Source organism: Lycium ferocissimum, chromosome 8 (assembly GCF_029784015.1).
Source record: "Lycium ferocissimum isolate CSIRO_LF1 chromosome 8, AGI_CSIRO_Lferr_CH_V1, whole genome shotgun sequence".
Taxonomy (NCBI): Eukaryota; Viridiplantae; Streptophyta; class Magnoliopsida; order Solanales; family Solanaceae; genus Lycium; species Lycium ferocissimum.
In genome coordinates, this window is record NC_081349.1 from 39,975,252 (window position 1) to 39,996,412 (window position 21,161).

General features: G+C 35.5%; 1 protein-coding gene across 1 annotated transcript; it reads left to right on the plus strand.

Moving 5' to 3' along the window:
* Window positions 1-17,417: 17,417 nt before the first annotated feature.
* On the plus strand, window positions 17,418-19,984 carry LOC132068439 (2-hydroxyisoflavanone dehydratase-like). Its single transcript, XM_059462021.1, has 2 exons — window positions 17,418-17,807; window positions 19,322-19,984. Exons 1-2 carry the CDS (start codon window positions 17,455-17,457, stop codon window positions 19,935-19,937), a joined length of 969 nt encoding a protein of 322 aa, XP_059318004.1. The 5' UTR covers window positions 17,418-17,454; the 3' UTR covers window positions 19,938-19,984.
* The last annotated feature ends 1,177 nt before the right edge of the window (window positions 19,985-21,161 follow it).

A 21,161-nucleotide genomic window follows, 5' to 3' on the forward strand; every position in this document is an offset into this window, starting at 1 on the left:
ATCAAGAAATACGTGGTCAAACTAGTGAAAGGAAGCATTGTTAAGCCCAGTTTAATCCCTTAAGGTCGTGGGATTGAACCCAACTAAATACACTTCCTTTTATTTTTTTTAATTTTTTTTAAAATGGTGAACCCATCCTCTTAAAATCCTGAATTCGCCTCTGGTTAGGATGGATTAAATTGGCGTTTTAACTATAAAACTAAACTTGTCACGTCATTTTCTCCGTACAAAATTCAGCTAAGATGGTCATTGAAGTGAATTAGGTAAAGTAAAATAACTTTTGAATGACCAAAAAAGATAGATTACTTTAATATAATGGTCGATTACCATAAGTTAAGTGATCGTTCACGCAATCTAACCCTTTAGAAACTTTTAGTGATTTTACGTGCTGCTAGCATGCTAAGGCAAAGACTGCAAGTATACTTCTTTCACCTGCGCCACTTGGGAACCAAGACTTTTTTACCCAAAAATAAATTTTTGGAACTAAAACAACCCATTAAAAAAAAAAAAAACTAAAATAGGTTTTACGCACAGATTATGTGCGTAAAAGGATCAAAGGGTAGTTTTACACTTAAGTTAACTTACGCAATGCATAAACGTAAAAGACCTGAAATAAATCGGGACCCCTTCCTTCTTCCCTACCATTGGTCCCCCAATTCCAAAAAAAAAAAAAAATCAGCCATTAAAGGTCGCTTTTCGAGGTCTCACGCGATCAAAAACATCGTTTTCTTGTTGATTTCCAACCCAAAAGTCAATATTTTTGGTATATTGAAGTCTAGGAACAAGTTTCTTCGCAATAAAGCGGCGTATAATTCAATTCAAAAACTCAAAATCAAAGCTTCAATCTAGGTATTTTACTATGATTTTTCTATTACATTATTAACCTAAGCATTACTATTGTGTATTATTTGCGAATATGGACAAAAAAAAACTTTTACGCACTTTTTTTGTGCGCAAAAGGGGTGTTTCTGCCCGTTTTTTCATTTTTTTTTCATTTTTTGTTATTTGTTGTTAATTTGTTAATTGTTTATTTAGTATTTGGTAATTGTTAGATTAGTTATTTCAATTGTTAGACTAGCTAATTATTTATTTAGTTTTTGTTAAGCCAATTGTTTATTTGTTAATAATTTGTTAATTATTTGATTAGTTAGTTAATTGTTTATTTATTAATTATATGCTAATTGTTTGCTAGCTAATTGTTAATTTTTTGATTTGTTAATTATTAATCTTTATATCTTTAATTGTTAATTTATTTATTTGCTAATTAGAAATTGAAAATCCTTAGTTTAGGATTCAATCCTTTGTATAATTTCTCGGTAAAAGATTACATAACTAATACTACGTATTAGAGATTAATTAAAAACATAATGATTAATTTAAAATGCGTAAAAAATATACCACTTTAATCCTTACTTCATGTATTGATCATTAATTTAAAATGCCTAAAATAGATAGGACACCTCCATGGAGCTGGGGCCCTTCGAGCATGAATGGATGAGCATGAGCATAGGTCCCAGTATGTATGGGATGCACCGGTATCCTCTAATAGAGTGGTCTATACCCCTTCGGGAGAGTCAGCATGGGATATTCTAGAGGCTATTCCCCCACATCCTCGTGTCATAGATATACTACGTCGGGGCGGTATCTACCGGTGGATCGAGGTTGGTCGGCTTGTGCACGATAGGGCTCTAGTGACGGCCATGATTGAGCGTTGGCGACCGGAGACCCATAAACTTCATCTCCGCACTGGCGAGGCTACCATCACCCTGCAGGATGTCGAGGTGATCTTTGGTCTACAGATTGATGGACAAGCATTGTATAGAGTGGAGCCTCCGCAGATGCTGCCGTATCCTCGAGAGTTGACTAGGCTCACTGGTTTCGTGCCTCAGCAGAGGGATATGCTTGGACGGAGTCGGTTGTTGCGGTGCTCCCTCCATGCTCACTTGCGCCTCGTAGATCTGCAGGATCCGATTGACGAGGCGACGCCCCAGGCTGATGTTGACCAACGTGCTCGCTTATATCTTCTCATCATAATCAGGGGCATCATGTTCCCGAACACGTCGGGTGCGGATATGAGCATGAGGCATCTGCTCTTTATTGAGGATCTGACCGGGGGATGTTACGGTTGGGCGCGCCGCCCTCGGCTTACATGTACAGAGAATTTGATCGAGCCTCTATGGGTGAGAGGCTTGAGGTCGCTGCATTTAGCCCTCTTCTTCAGGTAATATATTTAAGTGTGTGTAATAAAACACTAAATTTTTTTGTTTCGAAACGACGACTGATAAATAATTTTTTTGATGACTATGACAGATATGGGTGTGGACTAGGTTGAGACCTTTTCGGCCCCATGTTGCCACCCTCCCCGATGACTATGTTGCCGAGGATATGCCATACGCGCGCGAGATGGTCGCGAGGCCGTACCAGAGGTGTGGAGACGCACCATATCATTCTCCCGTTTAGGGATCAGTTAGACCGCATGACGGCGCCCGAGGTAAGTTTTTTTTTTTATTTAACATTAGTTTGTTATTTTTGTTAGTCTTTTATTGTTAACTAGTTAAATTCCTTTTAGAGGCTTTCATATGGACGCCGTATGATCGATTTTGGGTCGGTACCGCCGCGTTTTGTAGGGTCATGGTGAGCACGTGTGGATGGCACGGTGTCCGTTGATCCATATGGACATCGTTGAGCATCACGCGCCCGATCGCGTGTTACGGCAATTTGGGCATGTACAGAACATACCCGCGGCTACACATTGGGAGCACACCCACTATACCAGGGACGAGCATTCGATCGACAATACGGCATGGCGGGCGCATATGCACCAGAAAGTCGATGCATGGGACGCGAGGATGACGACTCTAGCGGCGGTCGGACATGACACTCCGGTCCATGAGTACATGACGTGGTACATGCATATCACTCGCTCCTTGATTACCAACCCCTCAACGCCGCGTCACGATGGCGGGATATGCATCACTCTCGGGGAGCTATGAGGCGCTGGTAAGTTTTATTAGTCTTAAACTTAATCCATCGTCTTATTATGTATTACTTTACGAATTTATTCAATTCTTAAAATTTGCAAATATGTGCAGCTACGGATAAGTCTGATGATACGCCATGAGAGCATTCCCAGTACGGAGTCCACTGACCCCGGGATAGCGACATATGCAGCACGGATAGTTCGGCACAGGCTACGGTATGACACGGGCACGAGTGGCATCGTGTCGATGAGGATGTTCCCGGCTTTGTACCGCAGGGTGTTCCAGAGGGTGGTAGGGCTGATAGAGGTGGTCGGGCTGGCAGAGGTCTAGTAGATGAGCCTGACGATATAGCTCGTCAGGTTTCGTCGGCTATAGATATCCCGTCGACTTCTTCTTCCAGGCCGTCGACTTCACAGAGACCTGGATATACGCCAGAGATGTTCCCACATTATGATCCTTGGTCATTATTTCCACGGTGCCGCAGTGATCTACATATGGGAGACGGAGATGAGGACATAAACTTGGATATTATTTTTGATGACTACTTTCTTCGTCCTACAGCCAGGCCTACGGCACCATCTGCATCTCCGGCTCCGCGGGCCGCTCAGGAGCCCTCTCACATGCCATCTCAGGAGCCCATCGACACACAGGTTTATTTTTTTACAATAAAATAATGTATTAATTAATTATTTTATTAATCTAAACTAAATTATTTACATGTATTATAGGTTCATTCTTCTGCGCCCTTGGACCCGTCTCCTCTTGTTCAGATTGACCCGTCTCCACCTCCGGCCCACGGCCTCCGGGTAGCGCTCGGGAGACCGTTGAGGAGCCGGCTAAGGAGCCCTCGACCGACCATCTCGGGAGGCTGTCGACACGCCTGTGTTTATTTTTTTACAAAGAAATAATTTATTAAATAATTGTTTATATGTTATTTCATGTTTAGTTTATGAAACATTAAATTGTTTATATGTTATTTCAGGTTCATTCTTCTGCTCCTGTGGTCCAGTCTCCTTCGATTGAGTCATCTCCTGAGGCGTCTACTAAGGCTACTCAGGTGGAGACCGTCGCCGTCTCCCACAGGAAGCATATTTTCACCCAGGGCCTGAAGAAGGGAAGAAAGGATGATCATGGCATAAATCATCCTGTCATTAAGAGGAGGAGAGAGGATCCTGATAATACTGAGGGTAGTGGGGTTAGGAGGATCCTTAGGCCTTAGGAGATTGTATATTTGTAAATAAAATGTACATTTTATGTTAATATTATATATATTTTTGGGTATTATTTTTTAATGATAATTAGTTATTTTAGTATTTATTGTCGATTAATAATAACTCGTGCGACGTCCTATATTAATTAGAACCATATAACGACGATTTAAATGTATATGTATAACAAGTTTTTAAACTTACTTCGGAGCACTTTACAACCCCGAAAACGACGATCTAAATGTATATGTATACTTGATGTAATGAGTCGATATTATTGTACACTAAAAAAAAATATTAAGTTCTATATAAAATATTTATATTCCAGTGTTTTGAAACGTGACTAATTTTCTGTCAAAGTATGGAAAAAAGCTTAATTTTGAGTTTGATTTGTAAAGAAAGGTTGGGGTGCCCCGGGGAAGGGTTTCACGCACAGATTCTGTGCATGAAAGGAGAAAAACTTTAAATGTACACTTTGGTCCTTTCACGCACAGATTATGTGCGTGAAGCCTACTTTAATTTTTTTTTTTTTTAACGGGTTAGTTTGATTCCAAAAATTTATTTTTGGGTTAGAAAAGTCTTGGGCTCGCGCCACTTGTTATGTCCATGTCCACTTCTCTTTACAATTTATTATGTTAAAAAAGTCTAACAATAGCACAAGGTTACTCTATGCCAAAAAAAAAAAGTCTAATCACAGCACAAGGTTACCACTTGAAAAGAATCGGAATTAGAAAAATCATTAGCAAGCGACAAGCTCAAGTTTCGAAGTAAAACTTTGACAGATCCAAATTGTTCTCCTCTATTTTTATGTGTAATAGCGATAACTCGGGAAATATAATATTTAAAAAACAAAAACAAAAAATAAACAAAGGAAATGAAAGAATAAAAGAATCTGGACTGTCTATTTCCCTTACATACTAAGAAGCTTCAATATAAAAAAAAATCATATTTGCCACTCAAAAATAAGCTATATTTGCCCTTCCTTATATTTTTTTTCAACAAATATACCCTGCAGATATACTTTAGAGCAATATTTACCCTTCACCAGTTAAAACTAGCCATATTCATCTGCTAAAACTTCATTTTCAGCTTTAAAAAGTCACATGTCATGCTTTTATTGGACGAAAAAACCCAATTAAGGAGAAGGAAAAAATAAAGTAAAAAAGGTAAGTGAAATAACATAAGTGGTCCTTCTAAACTTATTCGGAAAAGTCAATTACGCATTCTAACTTGGGCAAGGTGAAAATATACCCCTCAACTTTGCGATTTAGAATAGATATGCCTCCGTTAAAAAAGTGGTGTATATATATCCTTGTCGTTACAAAATGGTGCAAATATACCCCTGCCCTTACACAAATAGAGCAAATATACCCTTTTCACTAACAGAATTTTTTGAAAAAAATCATTTAGCTTAATTTAAAAAAATGCGATGTGGCTTTAAAAAAAAAAATCTACTCATTTTTAGAAGGCATATTTTTCTAACGCCACATGGTAAAAAAAACTCTAGTGGATCGGGTGGCCACATGGTAAAAAAAACTCTGGTGGATCGGGTCTGGTTCGTTTAAAAAAGTATCTTCGTGGCTTTAAAAAAAAAAAAAAGTCTACCTATTATTTTCAATGAACTAGACCCGACCCACCAAAAAAAAATTATCACGTTGCTTTAGAAAAATATATCTATTCAAAAAAAATGGGTTGATTTTTTTTTAAAGTCACGTGATATTTTTTTTAATTAAAAAATAAACTAAATAATTTTTTTTTAAAATCCGTCAGCAAAAAGGGTATATTTGCACCATTTTGTAACGGCAGAGTTATATTTACACCACTTTTATAACGGGGGTATATCTGCTCTAAATCGCAAAGTTGAGGGGTATATTTGCACATTTTCCCTTCTAACTTTACAAGCGATATTTTATCCCCTTATTCAAAAAGTAACAAAGTGAATAAGGTATTAGCTGGAGTTGGATTGTGAGTTGCCTCAGTCCTGAAAATTCTTGCACCAGTTTTGTGAATTTAAACACAAGGAGAAAAACAAATCTTAAATTTTTTTTGTGTATATTGTAAGTTCTTGATCTATTTCATTTTCAATTTGACTTTTGGAATCTTTGGTAAACTTACACAACCAACCTTAGGAGACATGTCCTTTTGCTTATAAGGTTGAAAATTGATCACCTGTTGAATTGAAATTGAATAGAGTGTTCATTTTGGTTTGAATGAAAAGTTTTGGATGGTGTGGTTATTCACGTGCTTAACATGGGCCAAACTCGTCCTTATAATTTTACATTCGGAAAGGGGCCAAATATACCCTTGTATTGTTAGAAATATTTAAATATATCCCTCGTTATACTTTCAATCCAAATATACTTTTTCTGTTATACTTCCGGTCCAAAAATACCTCACTTTCTTATACGTTGACACTAATTTACCCTTATTTTTAACGGAATAACACGTGTCAGCTCAGAAATAAAAAGACCCGCTCCAATGTTTTTACCCACTACCCCACCCAATTTCAAAGCAAAGAAATTCACGCCATTCTGGAATTGGATCGAGTAATGAGTAAAAAATTTGGGGTGGGCCTTTCTTGAGCTGACACATGTCGTTCCATTAAAAATAAGGATAAATTAATGCTAAAGTATAAAGAGAGGGGTATATTTAGACCGAAAGTATAATGAAAGGAGTATATTTGGTTCGAAATATAACGAGAAGTATATTTAAACCATTTCTAATAGTACAGGGTATATTTGGCCCTATTTCGTTTTACATTTGATCAATTGGTGCCTATGAAGTGTTTTCTAGATGGTGCTTATTAAAGTACTCCTTAATAAGAAAATATCGTAAGTTCTAAACAAGTATCTGGATAATATTAAACCTTTGAAGTTCGCCCAATTTCTAATTTCTGGTACTACTTTTCTTTTCCTTGTAAAGCAAGCCATTATGGAGTACTTAATTTCCATAAATTTTCTCTTAAATAAAAAGTTACATGGTAGGTGCTAGATACTCTATTTTAGCATTGATGTATACCTATGACCAAGTTGAGTCTTGCTAGATACTCTAGTTCATAATTGCAAATGATGCATAGTTGTATCATGTATGCGTATGACAAAGCTGAAAAAGGAGAAAACAGTCAACTCCAATAAGATCTTATGAAGTAAGATAAAAAATTATTTTTAATACTGTATAAGAAATTAGTAAAACGGAATAGAGGAAGTAATTGTCAAGTGAACCAAATAAATAAACAAAAATTGCGACCAAGATGAATATAAAAAGGGAAAGATTGATAAGTACCTAGATAATATCAATAGATCTTTACACAAATAGCCAGACGAGAGTTGTTTGCTTTCCCTAGCCGGTGTACGTAGGTTATACATTGATTGTACAAGGTTATACATGTACTAAATATATATTATACATGTATAATGTATTATACATATATATAGTGTATTATACATATATTATACAACTACAGTCTATTTTTAATTTAACCGATGAACGACTATTTAGATTTATTTATTAATCTTTTGATTAATATAATAATTATTCCAATTTCTAATCTCTTGTACAGTACTATTTTTCTTTTCCTTGTAAAAGAAGATAGTTTTTAGGCTGTATTAATTTCTAGAAATTTTCCCTTAAATTAAAAAGTACACTGATAGGTTCTAGATACCCTATTTTAGCATTGATGTATACGTATGACTAAGCTGGGTCTTCGTTGAAAGTTCATACTAATTACAAATGATGCATAGATACGTATGTATGACCAAACTGAAAAGGATAAACAGTCAACTCGATTATGATTTTATGAAGTAAAATAAAAAACATATTTTTTTTAATATAAGAAACTAGTAAAAGGGAATAGATCTATGAAGTAATTATCGAGGGGAACAAATAAACAAATACAACTAGGGAAAAAAATGAATGATGAAAACGGAAAGGTTGACAAGTAGATAGGTTACTTAATTTGGAGACTTACCGTGAATGGATAGAAAGTGTTCACCTCCTCCTTGGTTGCCCCTCAAACCTTATTTGTCTCCTCTTGAGTCTTGCCGAGGATAGTTATGTTAAAAATAATCCTTTCAATTTATTCTACTCATCATAATTATTAAAAATAATTAATCAGAGATCTCGAATTCGACAAAGAAAATGAAAAAATACCTTCTAGAAGGTGAAGTAGGCATTTACATTTAATCGTGAAGCTTGTGGAAAAAGAGTGAAAAAATTGAATTCGATTAAATTCAACGAAAAAGGATCAGATTTACCCTTGCACTTTACAAAAAAGTAATATTTGTCTTTCGTTATACTTTTTCGAAATACATGTTCTCGCTGTTCAATTTTTAGCCACATTTTTTCCTAATCCGTTAAATCCTCATATTTTCACTTTAGGCGCCACATAAAAAAATTACAATGAAGACATGAAAGTTTAAAAAATTAGATGTAAATATGTCTAGAAGTTGGACAACAATGAAATGGATGTGAAAAAGTATAACGAATGACAGCATTAACTTTTTTCTAGAGTGAAGCAGCAAATCTGACCATTTTCCGTAAATTCTAACCGATCAAATAAAATGGAATCCGCGACTTTTGTAGGACCAAAAAAAAAAAAAGTTGAATCAAACTAATACAAAAAAAAAAAAAAAACATAAGTAGTTTTCACGCACTAATTTAGTGCGTGAAAGGACCAAACTGCAAAAATAACAGTTTGGCCTTTCACGCACAAAATTTGTGCGTGAAAGAGCAATGTTCCATAATTGCAAACAATTTTGCACTTTCTTCCTATTCCAAAAGACATAAGAGAATTAGTTATCCACATATTTATGGAAAATAATTTATAAACACTCGGTATTATACTAATCCAATTAATTATATATTCATGTGTACTTACATCTACTTAACACGAGTCCGGAACCAAAATGACTCAATAAAAAATCAAGTGAACTAAAATACCCCAATAAAAAAAAAAGTTACAAAACTATCTTTAGCGTAGTATTTTACTGCACTAAAGATTTTTTTTTTTTTTTGCATAGCGCAGTATTTTACTGCGCTATAGCTAGCACTAAAATAAAATAAAATTTGGTAAACTTTTTTTTTTTTTTTTTTTTTTGCAACACTTAGTAATCGAGCCTACTTAGTGTTTTTTCCATACTTTGACTAATGATTAGTCGTGTGTCAAGACACCGAAACTTCAATATTTTATATAGAACACGATATTTTTTCTGCGTACAATAATGTAGGTTCAATACATCAAGGATACGTAGACGTTAGGATCGTCATTTTAGGGGTTCAAAAGGTGCCCGAAGTAAGTTTTGTTTGAAAAACTTTAGTGTTTTTTTCATACTTTGACCAACGATTAGTCGTGTGTCAAGACTCCGAAACGTCAATATTTTATATAGAACCTGATATTTTTTTCTGCGTACAATAATGTAGGCTCAATACATCAAGAATACGTAGACGTTCGGATCGTCATTTTAGGGGTTCAAAAGGTGCCCGAAGTAAGTTTTGTTTGAAAAAACTTAGTGTTTTTTCCATACTTTGACCAACGATTAGTCATGTGTCAAGACTCCGAAACGTCAATATTTTATATAGAACATGATATTTTTTTCTGCGTACAATAATGTAGGCTCAATACATCAAGGATACGTAGACGTTCGGATCGTCATTTTAGGTGTTCAAAAGGTGCCCGAAGTAAGTTTTGTTTAAAAAAACTTAGTGTTTTTTCCATACTTTGACCAACGATTAGTCGTGTGTCTACTTAACACGAGTCCCGGAACCTGATATTTCGGAGTCTTGACACACGACTAATCGTTGGTCAAAGTATGGAAAAAACACTAAGTTTTTTCAAACAAAACTTACTTCGGGCACCTTTTGAACCCCTAAAATGACGATCCGAACGTCTACGTATTCTTGATGTATTGAGCCTACATTATTGTACGCAGAAAAAAATATTAGGTTCTATATAAAATATTGACGTTTTGGAGTCTTGACACACGACTAATCATTGGTCAAAGTATGGAAAAAACACTAAGTTTTTTCAAACAAAACTTACTTCGGCACCTTTTTGAACCCCTAAAATGACGATCCGAACGTCTACGTATCCTTGATGTATCGAGCCTACATTATTGTACGCAAAAAAAATATCGGTTCTATATAAAATATTGACGTTTCGGAGTCTTGACACACGACTAATCGTTGGTCAAAGTATGGAAAAAACACTAAGTTTTTTCAAACAAAACTTACTTCGGCACCTTTTGAACCCCTAAAATGACGATCCGAACGTCTACATATCCTTGATGTATTGAGCCTACATTATTGTACAGAAAAAAATATCGTGTTCTATATAAAATATTGAAGTTTCGGAGTCTTGACACACGACTAATCATTAGTCAAAGTATGGAAAAAACACTAAATAGGCTCCGATTACTAAGTGTTGCAAAAAAAAAAAAAAAAAGTTCACCAAATTTTATTTTATTTAAGTGCTAGCTATAGCGCAGTAAAATACTACGCTATGCAAAAAAAAAAAAAAAATTAGTGCAGTAAAATACTGCGCTAAAGATAGTTTTGTAACTTTTTTTTTTGTTGGGGTATTGTGGTTCACTTGATTTTTTATTGAGTCATTTTGGTTCCGGACTCGTGTTAAGTAGATGTAAGTACACATGAATATATAATTAATTGGATTAGTATAATACCGAGTGTTTATAAATTATTTTCCATAAATATATGGACAACTAATTTTCTTATGACTTTTGGAATAGGAAGAAAGTGCAAAATTGTTTGCAATTATGGAAGATTGCTCTTTCAGGCACAAATTTTGTGCGTGAAAGGCCAAACTGTTATTTTTGCAGTTTGGTCCTTTCACGCACTAAATTAGTGCGTGAAAACTACTTATGTTTTTTTTTTTTTTTTGTATTAATTTGGTTTAACTTTTTTTTTTTTATCCTATAAAAATCGCGGATTCAATAAAATGAGGATGACACCCACATGGTAGGCAAAATTGCGAACATGACTTCCAACCCAATACCAATAATTCAAACAAAGGCGGTCCCCATTCTCCCAAAACGGAAAGTCCATTTTCTCCCGCAACAAGAATAGAAATTAATAGGAAGTGTGTTATAAACTATATAATTGAAATAAACAAGAGAAGCAAACTAATAACTTTGTAGAAAGGAGGGAGAGATTATATTTCACTTCTTGTTGATGTCACTTCACAAATTGAGAACTTAACCATCTATTTATAGAGATGGTAAATCTCTTGATGAAGTCATCAATGACAACACCAAGAGTTAAAATCAAACTTGTGTTGCTTCATTTTCTTCATTTCATACATGCCACCAAATGTACATGTACCTTGCTTCATTTTCTTCATTTCATGCATGCCACCAAATGTACATGTACCTACTCTTATTTAGGACATGTGGAAAACCTAGACTATATGGACATTCATATATATATTTTATAACACTCCCCGCTTGATGTCCATTGATAGATAATATGCCTCGTTAAAACCTTACTAGAAAAAAAATCCAAAGGGGAAAAATTCTAGTGTAGGAAAAAGAGTACATATTTCTAATAATATACATTTTGGTTGCCTCATTAAAAACCTTACAAGAAAAACCCAGTGGGACAAAACCTTGTATGGAAAAAAGAGTACAACATGTATTAACTCCCCCTGATGAGAACTTCAGTCCAAATATTTGAGTCTTCACATTCCAATCTTGTGCACCATCTTCTCGAAAGTTGCGGTTGGTAGAGACTTGGTGAACAAATCAGCCATATTATCACTTGAACGAATCTGTTGCACGTTGATATCACTATTATTTTGGAGCTCGTGTGTGAAGAACAACTTTGGTGAAATGTGCTTTGTCCTATCTCCTTTTATGAATCCTCCTTTCAATTGGGCAATGCATGCTGCATTATCTTCATATAAAATTGTGGGTATTTTATCACATTTCAAACCACACTTTTTTCGAATGAGATGTATCATTGACCTCAGCCACACAACTTCACGGCTCGCTTCATGAATAGCTATTATCTCAGCATGATTTGATGAGGTAGCCACAATAGACTGCTTTGTAGATCGCCAAGATATGGCAGCACCCCCACAAATAAATACATAGCCTGTTTGAGATCTAGCTTTGTGTGGGTCAGATAAATACCCTGCATCGGCATAACTAACAAGATCGGGACTGCAATTGCTAGAATAAAATAAGCCCAAATCGATAGTCCCCTTTAGATACCTCAATATGTGTTTAATTCCGTTCCAGTGTCTCCTTGTAGGAGCACAACTATGTCTCGCTAACACATTAACTGAAAATTCTATGCCAGGACTTGTGGTATTGGCAAGATACATTAGTGCACCAATTGCACTAAGATATAGTACTTCTGGACCAAGAATTTCCTCATTCTTTTCTTGAGATCGGAACGGATCTTTATTCGCATCAAGTGATCGAACAACCATCGGAGTACTTAATGGATGTGCTTCATCCATATAAAATCGTTTGAACACTTTCTTTGTATAGGCAGATTGATGGACAAAAATGCCATTTGTCAAATGTTCAATTTGCAAACCAAGGCATAATTTTGTCTTTCCAAGATCTTTCATCTCAAATTCCTTCTTTAAATAATCAATTGCCTTTTTGAGCTCCAGAGAGTTCCAATAAGGTTTATGTCGTCAACATATACGAAGTACAACAAACTCCGCTATTACTTTCTTTATAAAAACACATGGGCAAATTGCATCATTTGTATAGCCTTCCTTTAAGAAATATTCACTAAGGCTGTTATACCACATGCGCCCGGATTACTTCAAACCATTAATAGATGACGTGCCTCGTTAAAACCTTATTAGGAAAAAAAAAACCCCGTGGAAAAAAGTCCTAATGAAGGAAAAAGAGTACACATATCTAGTAATACGCTTTGAGAGCTGCCTCATTAAAAACCTTGCCAGGAAAACCCAAATGGGACAAAACCTTGGTCAAGGGAAAAAGAGTACAGTGCGTATTTGCTCCCCCTGATTAAAGCATCACATAATTCTTGACGATGATGTAACAAATCTTGTATACCAACTTATCATATCTTGAGATTGACAGAGCTTTTATCGTATCCGTCAAATGATCATTTGACGAATCGGTTGATGATTTGCATCTTGCTTTCTCGGATAGAGTTGCATCATCGCCGTATAATATTGTTGCAATCGGACAAGTACATCATGACTTGCTTCATAATTTGTTGTTGTCTTTCTATGATTTGACTGTCATGACAATAATCCTTCATGGAAATAGATAACACATCTGGATTGAATTCTTATGTCGATCAGATGAATGCCCTGTATGTCCAAAACACTTGACAGTATTGGGTAGGACAAATACATTCATGTCAGGGCTTTCATTTGCAATATGCAGTTGATCTATTTCAATAACTCCATGTTGGAGTAAATTATATCATGCCTGTAGTTACAACAAGATATATAAATGCATCAACTGCACAAATATATGGTACTTCAGGACCATTTCAATTTTCTGATGTTTGGACTGCTGGCCTAATAAACATTACGTTTATCAAGATGCATCATTTTACTTGGTAATTATTTTCACATCAACATGCTTTAAGAGACGTAGAAATCAAATCCTCACAACCTTATACAATATTGCGCGCTATATTGTATCAAAATATTGTCGACAAGATATCATGTTGTATCGGTTCGCAATTCGACATAACTTACTGAGATCTCATCACTTCATTATTTTCAGGTACCTGAACCTCGCATAAGGTTTCATGAAGTGTTATGTCGTCGACTCTTCAAGAGCACTTTGCCTCCTTATTATGATCATTTGCTCCTCCCTTTTTTCAAGTATTATTATATTTGGAACCGATTGGTCTACCATGCTCCATGCATGTTGTAGACTCTGTCCTTCAGGGACATTAGGAGCATTTTGCAGATGAAATATGAAATAGTTGGGTCAGCAAATGCTTCCAGCATTTGACTTGAATTATCTGAGGATCATACTGATGATAATTCACAATATATTTATTAGCTGCTTATTCTCTCCCCCTTATTTTAGTGACATATGTCCCCATTTTCTTTGGGAAAATCCATCCGTGTGCATCATGGTATATCCATTCATCATGTACCGCACATCAAATACTAAAAGATGGAAATATCTAGTTCCTGACCCTGAACCAAATATGAGGGGAGAATTTATCAAAATTTATTGATCTGAAGCACACAAGTGCTGTTGTATGCAATATACCATATCTCAGACCAACATCTGAAACTCGTTCTCATAAGCAATGGTTTGGTCAGTATTATGGAGGCATCTAATGCCAAACCAACTTAGATATAAACCAAAGATTATCAAGATGATTGTCTTGATTACATATTCTCGAAAATTGTGCTTCCAACTCAATCATTTTGAGCAAGCAACTTCGTAAATGTCAAACTCGCCATGACAATAAACATACATGTGACCGTCTCATAAATGCATCTATTTAAGACATCACATTGCAGGTGAAGGGGCCCACATTCACCTTTTATATTTTTCAGAATTTTGGGGATTCAGTCCCAACATTAGCTGGCGTAATCAACTTATCATGAGAACTAGCAACACAAACAAATTCTTGAAGAAGCTTCTAGTTCTTCAATATGTTTTTAATATTCAATTAGCACATCAGATTTAAATCAGGACGATCAAAATGGTCTTGTCAACTGATAAAATTATCTGTACCCGTAAACTTCAAGTTTACTATGACGAGTGCTATTTCTTTTAATAAACTTCTGGTTTGCTATTGCATGAAATTGTATATCAATAAACTTCTGGTTTATCGTGGTATATGATCTCATCATGCTCGGGTAACATTTTACTCGTGTATTTCTTACCCATAGTAACTTGAAGATATTTAATATTCCGATCATCTGTAGTCTCAATATGATAACCATTTTTATTGTTAGTAAACTTCAGGTCTACTACAGTGTTCTGATCGTATCAATTACGATCTACGATGAATGGTATTATCATATCTAACATCTTCAAGAGACTTCAATTTATTTATCATAATCAGATATTATTTGGACATTGCTAGTGTCATGATACTTGTAAATAAATAATTAGCTCTTCTGGAGCCTTTGATCATTAATTTCTATTACCAAATATTTCTTAAATACTTCTGGTACCATGAAAGCAAATTTCGACACTACTGGTGTCACGAAATAAATATTGAATTCTAAACTTCAATATTTCAAACATCTCCTTCAGGAGATTCATCATTAACTAAGTATTTTGTATCTAAACTCAAATACATAATAATCAAATCCTTCATAAAGAGATACATTAATTGTTATTTCCTTCAAGGAAATCAATAACAACTAACCATAATGTATTAATGTGGTTATAGGAGAAAGCATCCTACTCTGCTTCCTTTTTCCTTAGAATGATGCTTTAATATGTTTCGACGTACGACAGGTACGTGTAGCAATGTCTGAATTTCATACCACAAAAATATAACATCTACATTCCTTGTATTTTATCCCTCCAGGAGATAAGTTGTGGTATTTGTTCATTCACTTCGGGGAATGAAACCTGATTATTTAAATGTGCTTGAAATACGACGCTCATCAATGGCTCGTTATTTTGCTCAAACACAAGAAGACATTGCTTCAGAGTATTTCTCAGATATTTTGGTAATTCTTTCTCGTTTCGTGAGTAAAGTTTCGCAGTTTTACTGCTTCGGGAGTAAAGTTTCAAGTTTTACCACTTCGGGAGTAAAGTTTAAAGGATGACTAATTCAGGAGTAAATTTCTGAATTCTACTACTTCGGGAGTAGATTTCAGAGTTGTACTATTTCAGGAGTAGAATTAAAAACCTTACTACTTCAGGAGTAAAATACATAGGCTTACTACTTCTGGAGTAGAATTCAAAGTTTGCTACTCGTGGAGCAAAATTATGAGTTTAGTACTTCGGAGAAAAACATATAATATTCGAATATTTCTTTTCAATTATTCTACCTCTTCTCGGAGATGGATCATGATATTTTCACAATCAAATGCACGTTTATATTTGTAGGCTTTACTACATATTATCACATTCACTTCGTGGAATGGATCTATATTTATAGCTTATATCAAAAGTTCTCATTCTTCAAAAATGGAACACAATCATCCGAACGTGCAGTGCCTTAAGCATATCAAATTGTGATAGCTTAAAATTTCTTTTAAGATATTGCTACTTCAGAGCAAATCGAGATATGCATATAATGTAGAGATTTTCTCTAACATATTTTCAATATAAATAACAACATGGAGGCCTATATATGAATCATCACTTCCAAAGATCATGATCCATAAATATAAATAAATTTAGTGATACTTTAGACTTGTGAAGTATGAATGTCACTGGGATCATTCTAAAAACAAGTACCAAAATAATCACGACATACGCATATATAAACATAGCATGTAACATTAGAAGTGAATTAAAAATATTCAACAATAATAAGCAAAAGGCTCAAATCACTTTACCTGTGATGGAAACTGTTTTTATTATAAGATACAAGTATAACTTACTAGATACCCAAACCTCATGAAGAATTGCAAACAATACTTGATTACATACACCGTCGTGAACCGTTTCCCGGATGATTTATAATTGCAACCCTTAAATAACAAAAACTTCGCATAGGTATATTATTTTAGATGGGTAGGACAATACCTTGATTTTCGAAGGCATGGATGATTCAAAGACGGTAGTACCGATATGGGCTAAACTCAAATAAAATATTAGAGACTCGTGCTGATAACGTGTTATAAACTATATAATTGAAATAAACAAGAGAAGCAAACTAATAACTTTGTAGAAAGGAGGGAGAGATTATATTTCACTTCTTGTTGATGTCACTTCACAAATTGAGAACTTAACCATCTATTTATAGAGATGGTAAATCTCTTGATGAAGTCATCAATGACAACACCAAGAGTTAAAATCAAACTTGTGTTGCTTCATTTTCTTCATTTCATACATGCCACCAAATGTACATGTACCTACTCTTATTTAGGACATGTGGAAAACCTAGACTATATGGACATTCATATATATATTTTATAACAAAGTGGACATATTTTACAAATTGGCTGTGCACATAGACATTAAACAATTTACACGGAAAAAATAATTTCTAAGTTAGTCAAGAGTAACCTTTTCTATAGTATTAGTATATATAATAAAAACCGGACTCTATTATATTCCATCTCTAACTATCTAACATTTGCACACTTTGTTACTATTATGGCAGCTTCCTACAACCTCGATGAGGTAGTCACTGATTTCTTCCCTTACTATCGACTCTATAAAGACGGACGAGTACAGCGTTTCTACGAACTTCATGGTATAACCGAAGTTCCACCATCGCCAGAAGATCCAGCCACGGGCGTATCATCCAAAGACGTGAACATCTCCCCTCACGTCTCCGCCAGGCTCTACCTTCCAAAGAACACCACCGCCGATCAAAAGCTGCCCGTCTTGGTTTATTACCACGGCGGAGGACTTGTGGTGGGATCCGCCTTCTTCAAAACGGAGCATTGTTACCTCAACCATTTGGTTTCTGAATCAAACTGTGTCGCCATCTCTGTAAATTACAGGTACGGGCGTTAAATGGGCAGGTTGAACTAAATTTGGGCGGATTAAAATGAATTGGATTAATAACGGGCAATAGGCAGGAATGCCCTTATTTTGGGGCGGTCTTTAATTTTTGCCCATTAAATTGGTGGTCTTTTAATTTTTGCCCTTTGTTAGAACCTCTTGATTTCGGATTCGAACCCTCGCTCAGTTAAAAATATAAAAAAATCATAAGATAGAGTTTGAATTCGCAAGGCCTCTACCTTAAGGTAAAGTTTTGAAGCAAACTTTCCCTTAAGGCCTAACTTTGCTACAAAACTCTGCCTTGCAAATTATCTTTTTTTTTTTTACTAAACCGGAGTTCGAACCCTAAACCTCATGGTATTAGGCGAAAGGGGCAAAACTTAAAGACCACCAATTTGAGAGGCAAAAATTAAGACCACTGCATTTGAAGGGCACTCCGTACAAAAAAAATGATTAATAACTGGACAGTTAAAAAGTTGAATTGACCAGCTCAAAAGTTAGTTGGGCTGAAATAAATTGGACTAAATGGGCTAAAAAGTGAGTTATAACCCCACGTGCCCAAGTCTTAATTTTTTGATTTCTTTGTTTGTTTTTTTCATAATGTCTTAAATACCTAATAGTAGTAATTTTTTGGGCCCTTCTTTTGGGGTGATCTTTAAATTTTGCCCCTCATATTTAAAATCTTTAAATTTTGCCCTTCGGCTAAAACTCATGCGTTTCAGGTTCGAAATCCCACACAGTCAAGATTTTTAAAAAAATTCGCAAGGCAGAGTTTAAATTTCGCTATGCCCCCACCGGCATACACTTGTGAAGAAATTACCAAAGTTATGCCGGACCCGGCATACTTATGCCTTATGAGCAGACTTGGCATAAGTATGTTGGGTCCGGTATAACTTTGGTAATTCCTTCACAAGTTTATGCCGGGTCCGGCATAAAAGTTTGCCCATAAGTATGCCCCCACCGGCATAAACTTGTTAAGGAATTACCAAAGTTATGCCGGACCCGGCATACTTATGCCAAGTCTGCCCATAAGGCATGATTATGCCGGGTGCGACATAAATTTGGTAATTCCTTAACAAGTGTATGCCGAGTCCGACATACACGCGACCCAAACCTTGCCTTGCAATTTTTTTTTTAATTTATGCTTGAGCGGGGGTTCGAACTCAGAACCTCATGATTCGCGTGAACGCTCGTAGTTGCAATGCGAAGGGCAAAAATTAAAGACCAGCAATATGAGGGGCATAATTTAAAGACCACAAATATGAGGGGCAAAATTTAAAGACCACCCCAAAAGAAGGGCAATCCGCGCAAAAAAATGTAATTTTTTTCCCTCTTTGTTATGACTATATAACTATAAACAAAAAAAACTTTTTGACGAGGTTTTTTATGAATCAATTTGGGCTACATGGCAGCCCAACTTTTAAATGAGTGGAGTTAATAAATTAGCGGGTCAACTTGAATGAGTTGGACGGATCACGTTTTCATAAGCTAACTTTTTCACGCTTAATTACAGGCTTGCCCCAGAGAATGACTTGCCAACACTTTACCAGGACTGTTGGGATGCCCTTCAGTGGGTCGCTTCACAAGCTGATGCTACCACCGTTAACAAAGAACCATGGATAGAAAACCACGGTGATTTTAACAGAATGTTCGTTGCAGGGGATAGTGCTGGTGGCAATATAGTCTATAACATGGTCATGAGAGCCGGTAGAGAAAGCTTAATTGGAGATTTTGAACTCTTGGGTGCCGTCTTGGCTTTCCCTTTCTTCTTGTTCCCATCGCTAGAAAACATTGAGCACACTATGATGTACAAGCTTTGGAATACCATTTGCCCACAGTCTGAACAGGGAATTAATAGCCCAATGGCTAATCCAGTTGCTGAAAGGAGCCCGAGCTTATCGATGTTAGGGTGCTCCAGATTTTTCGTATGTACAGGGGAGAAAGATGAGCTTATCCCAAGAGAAATTGTAATTCAATTCGTTGAAGCGGTGAAGGAAAGTGAGTGGAAAGGAGAAATAGAGTTTATTGAGGTTGAAGGTGAAGGTCACTGCTTTCAGGCTGCTAATCCTGAAGCTGAGAAAGCAAAAGATCTGATCAAGCGCATGGCTTCTTTCATCCAATGCAAGTGATGGAGTTTTGCAATTCAATTACAGCATGTTTCTTATGAATTATTATTATTATTATTGAATTATCTATTCTTAAATTAGCGATGAGTAATATTTGCAAAATAAACATATTTCAGGGTGAATATATTGAAGTGTTTTCTCATGCCTGTAAATTGTTAGCAGCTGTTACATTAGTTATGACTGATATGTGGGAAATTTTTTTCCCCTTTGGAGAGTTTAATTTGGGCTTGTAAAGAGTTTGCTATTGCTTACATACAATAGAAGAAGAGAGCAAACCAACGGTATCAGCTCTATGTTGTTGATAGATTTTGTGTAACCAGTATGTTTCAACAGGAATTGTTTCTTCTTTTTTCTTTCCGCGAATGAGTTTATTGGTTGAAAAAACAAAGGAAACAAGTGTTGTTGAAAATACTATCCCTGCTTGCTAGTTTAAAAAAAAAAAAAAAAAAAAAAAAAAGGAAAACAATCAAGTCTAAGGGGTACGGAGTGAACACACAAACAAAGGTTGTTACTATATTGAAAAATATTTTTCAAGTTCACACAGTGAAGGCTGTTTAGGATTTTAGGGAAGCAGAATAATATCTAGCTGTAAAATCTCTTGAGCTCTTCTTCTTGGGCACATTTAACAAATTCTAGCTGCATTGTGATTCAAATTAGTGGATCTATTGTATTTAAGAATTGACCCTTTAATGTGTCAGCAAATAGTGGAGGTTTTAATCTTCGCAATTGTACTTTCAACCTCCGCAAATCACCTTTTTTTTAGTTAGCATCTTTCAACCTCCGCAAATCACCTTTTTTTAGTTAGCATGAAGATGGATTAGTTTTTGACGCATGAACTGTATCATCAACTGAAAATAAATGGGAGATGGAGGCTCCACGAGGAGTTAACTGATTGCCAGACACAATAGTCAACCGCCATGTTGATACGACGGAAAAGCAATTCCATGCAGATAATAAAAAGGTACGGGAATAAGGAGTCCTCTTGTCTGATTCCTCTAGAAGGCAAAAAAAAAAAAAAAAAAAAATCAGCAGGCTTACCGTTAGTAAGAATGGATATAATTCAGGTGGAAATACAAGGCATAATTATTTTTAGGGAAAAGGTGCAAATATACCTCTCAATTTTGTGATTTAGAACAGATATACTCTCGTTAGAAAAGTAATGCATTTATACCCCTGCCGTTACACAAATAGAGCAATTATACCCCTGTTATTAGAAAATTAAAGTAC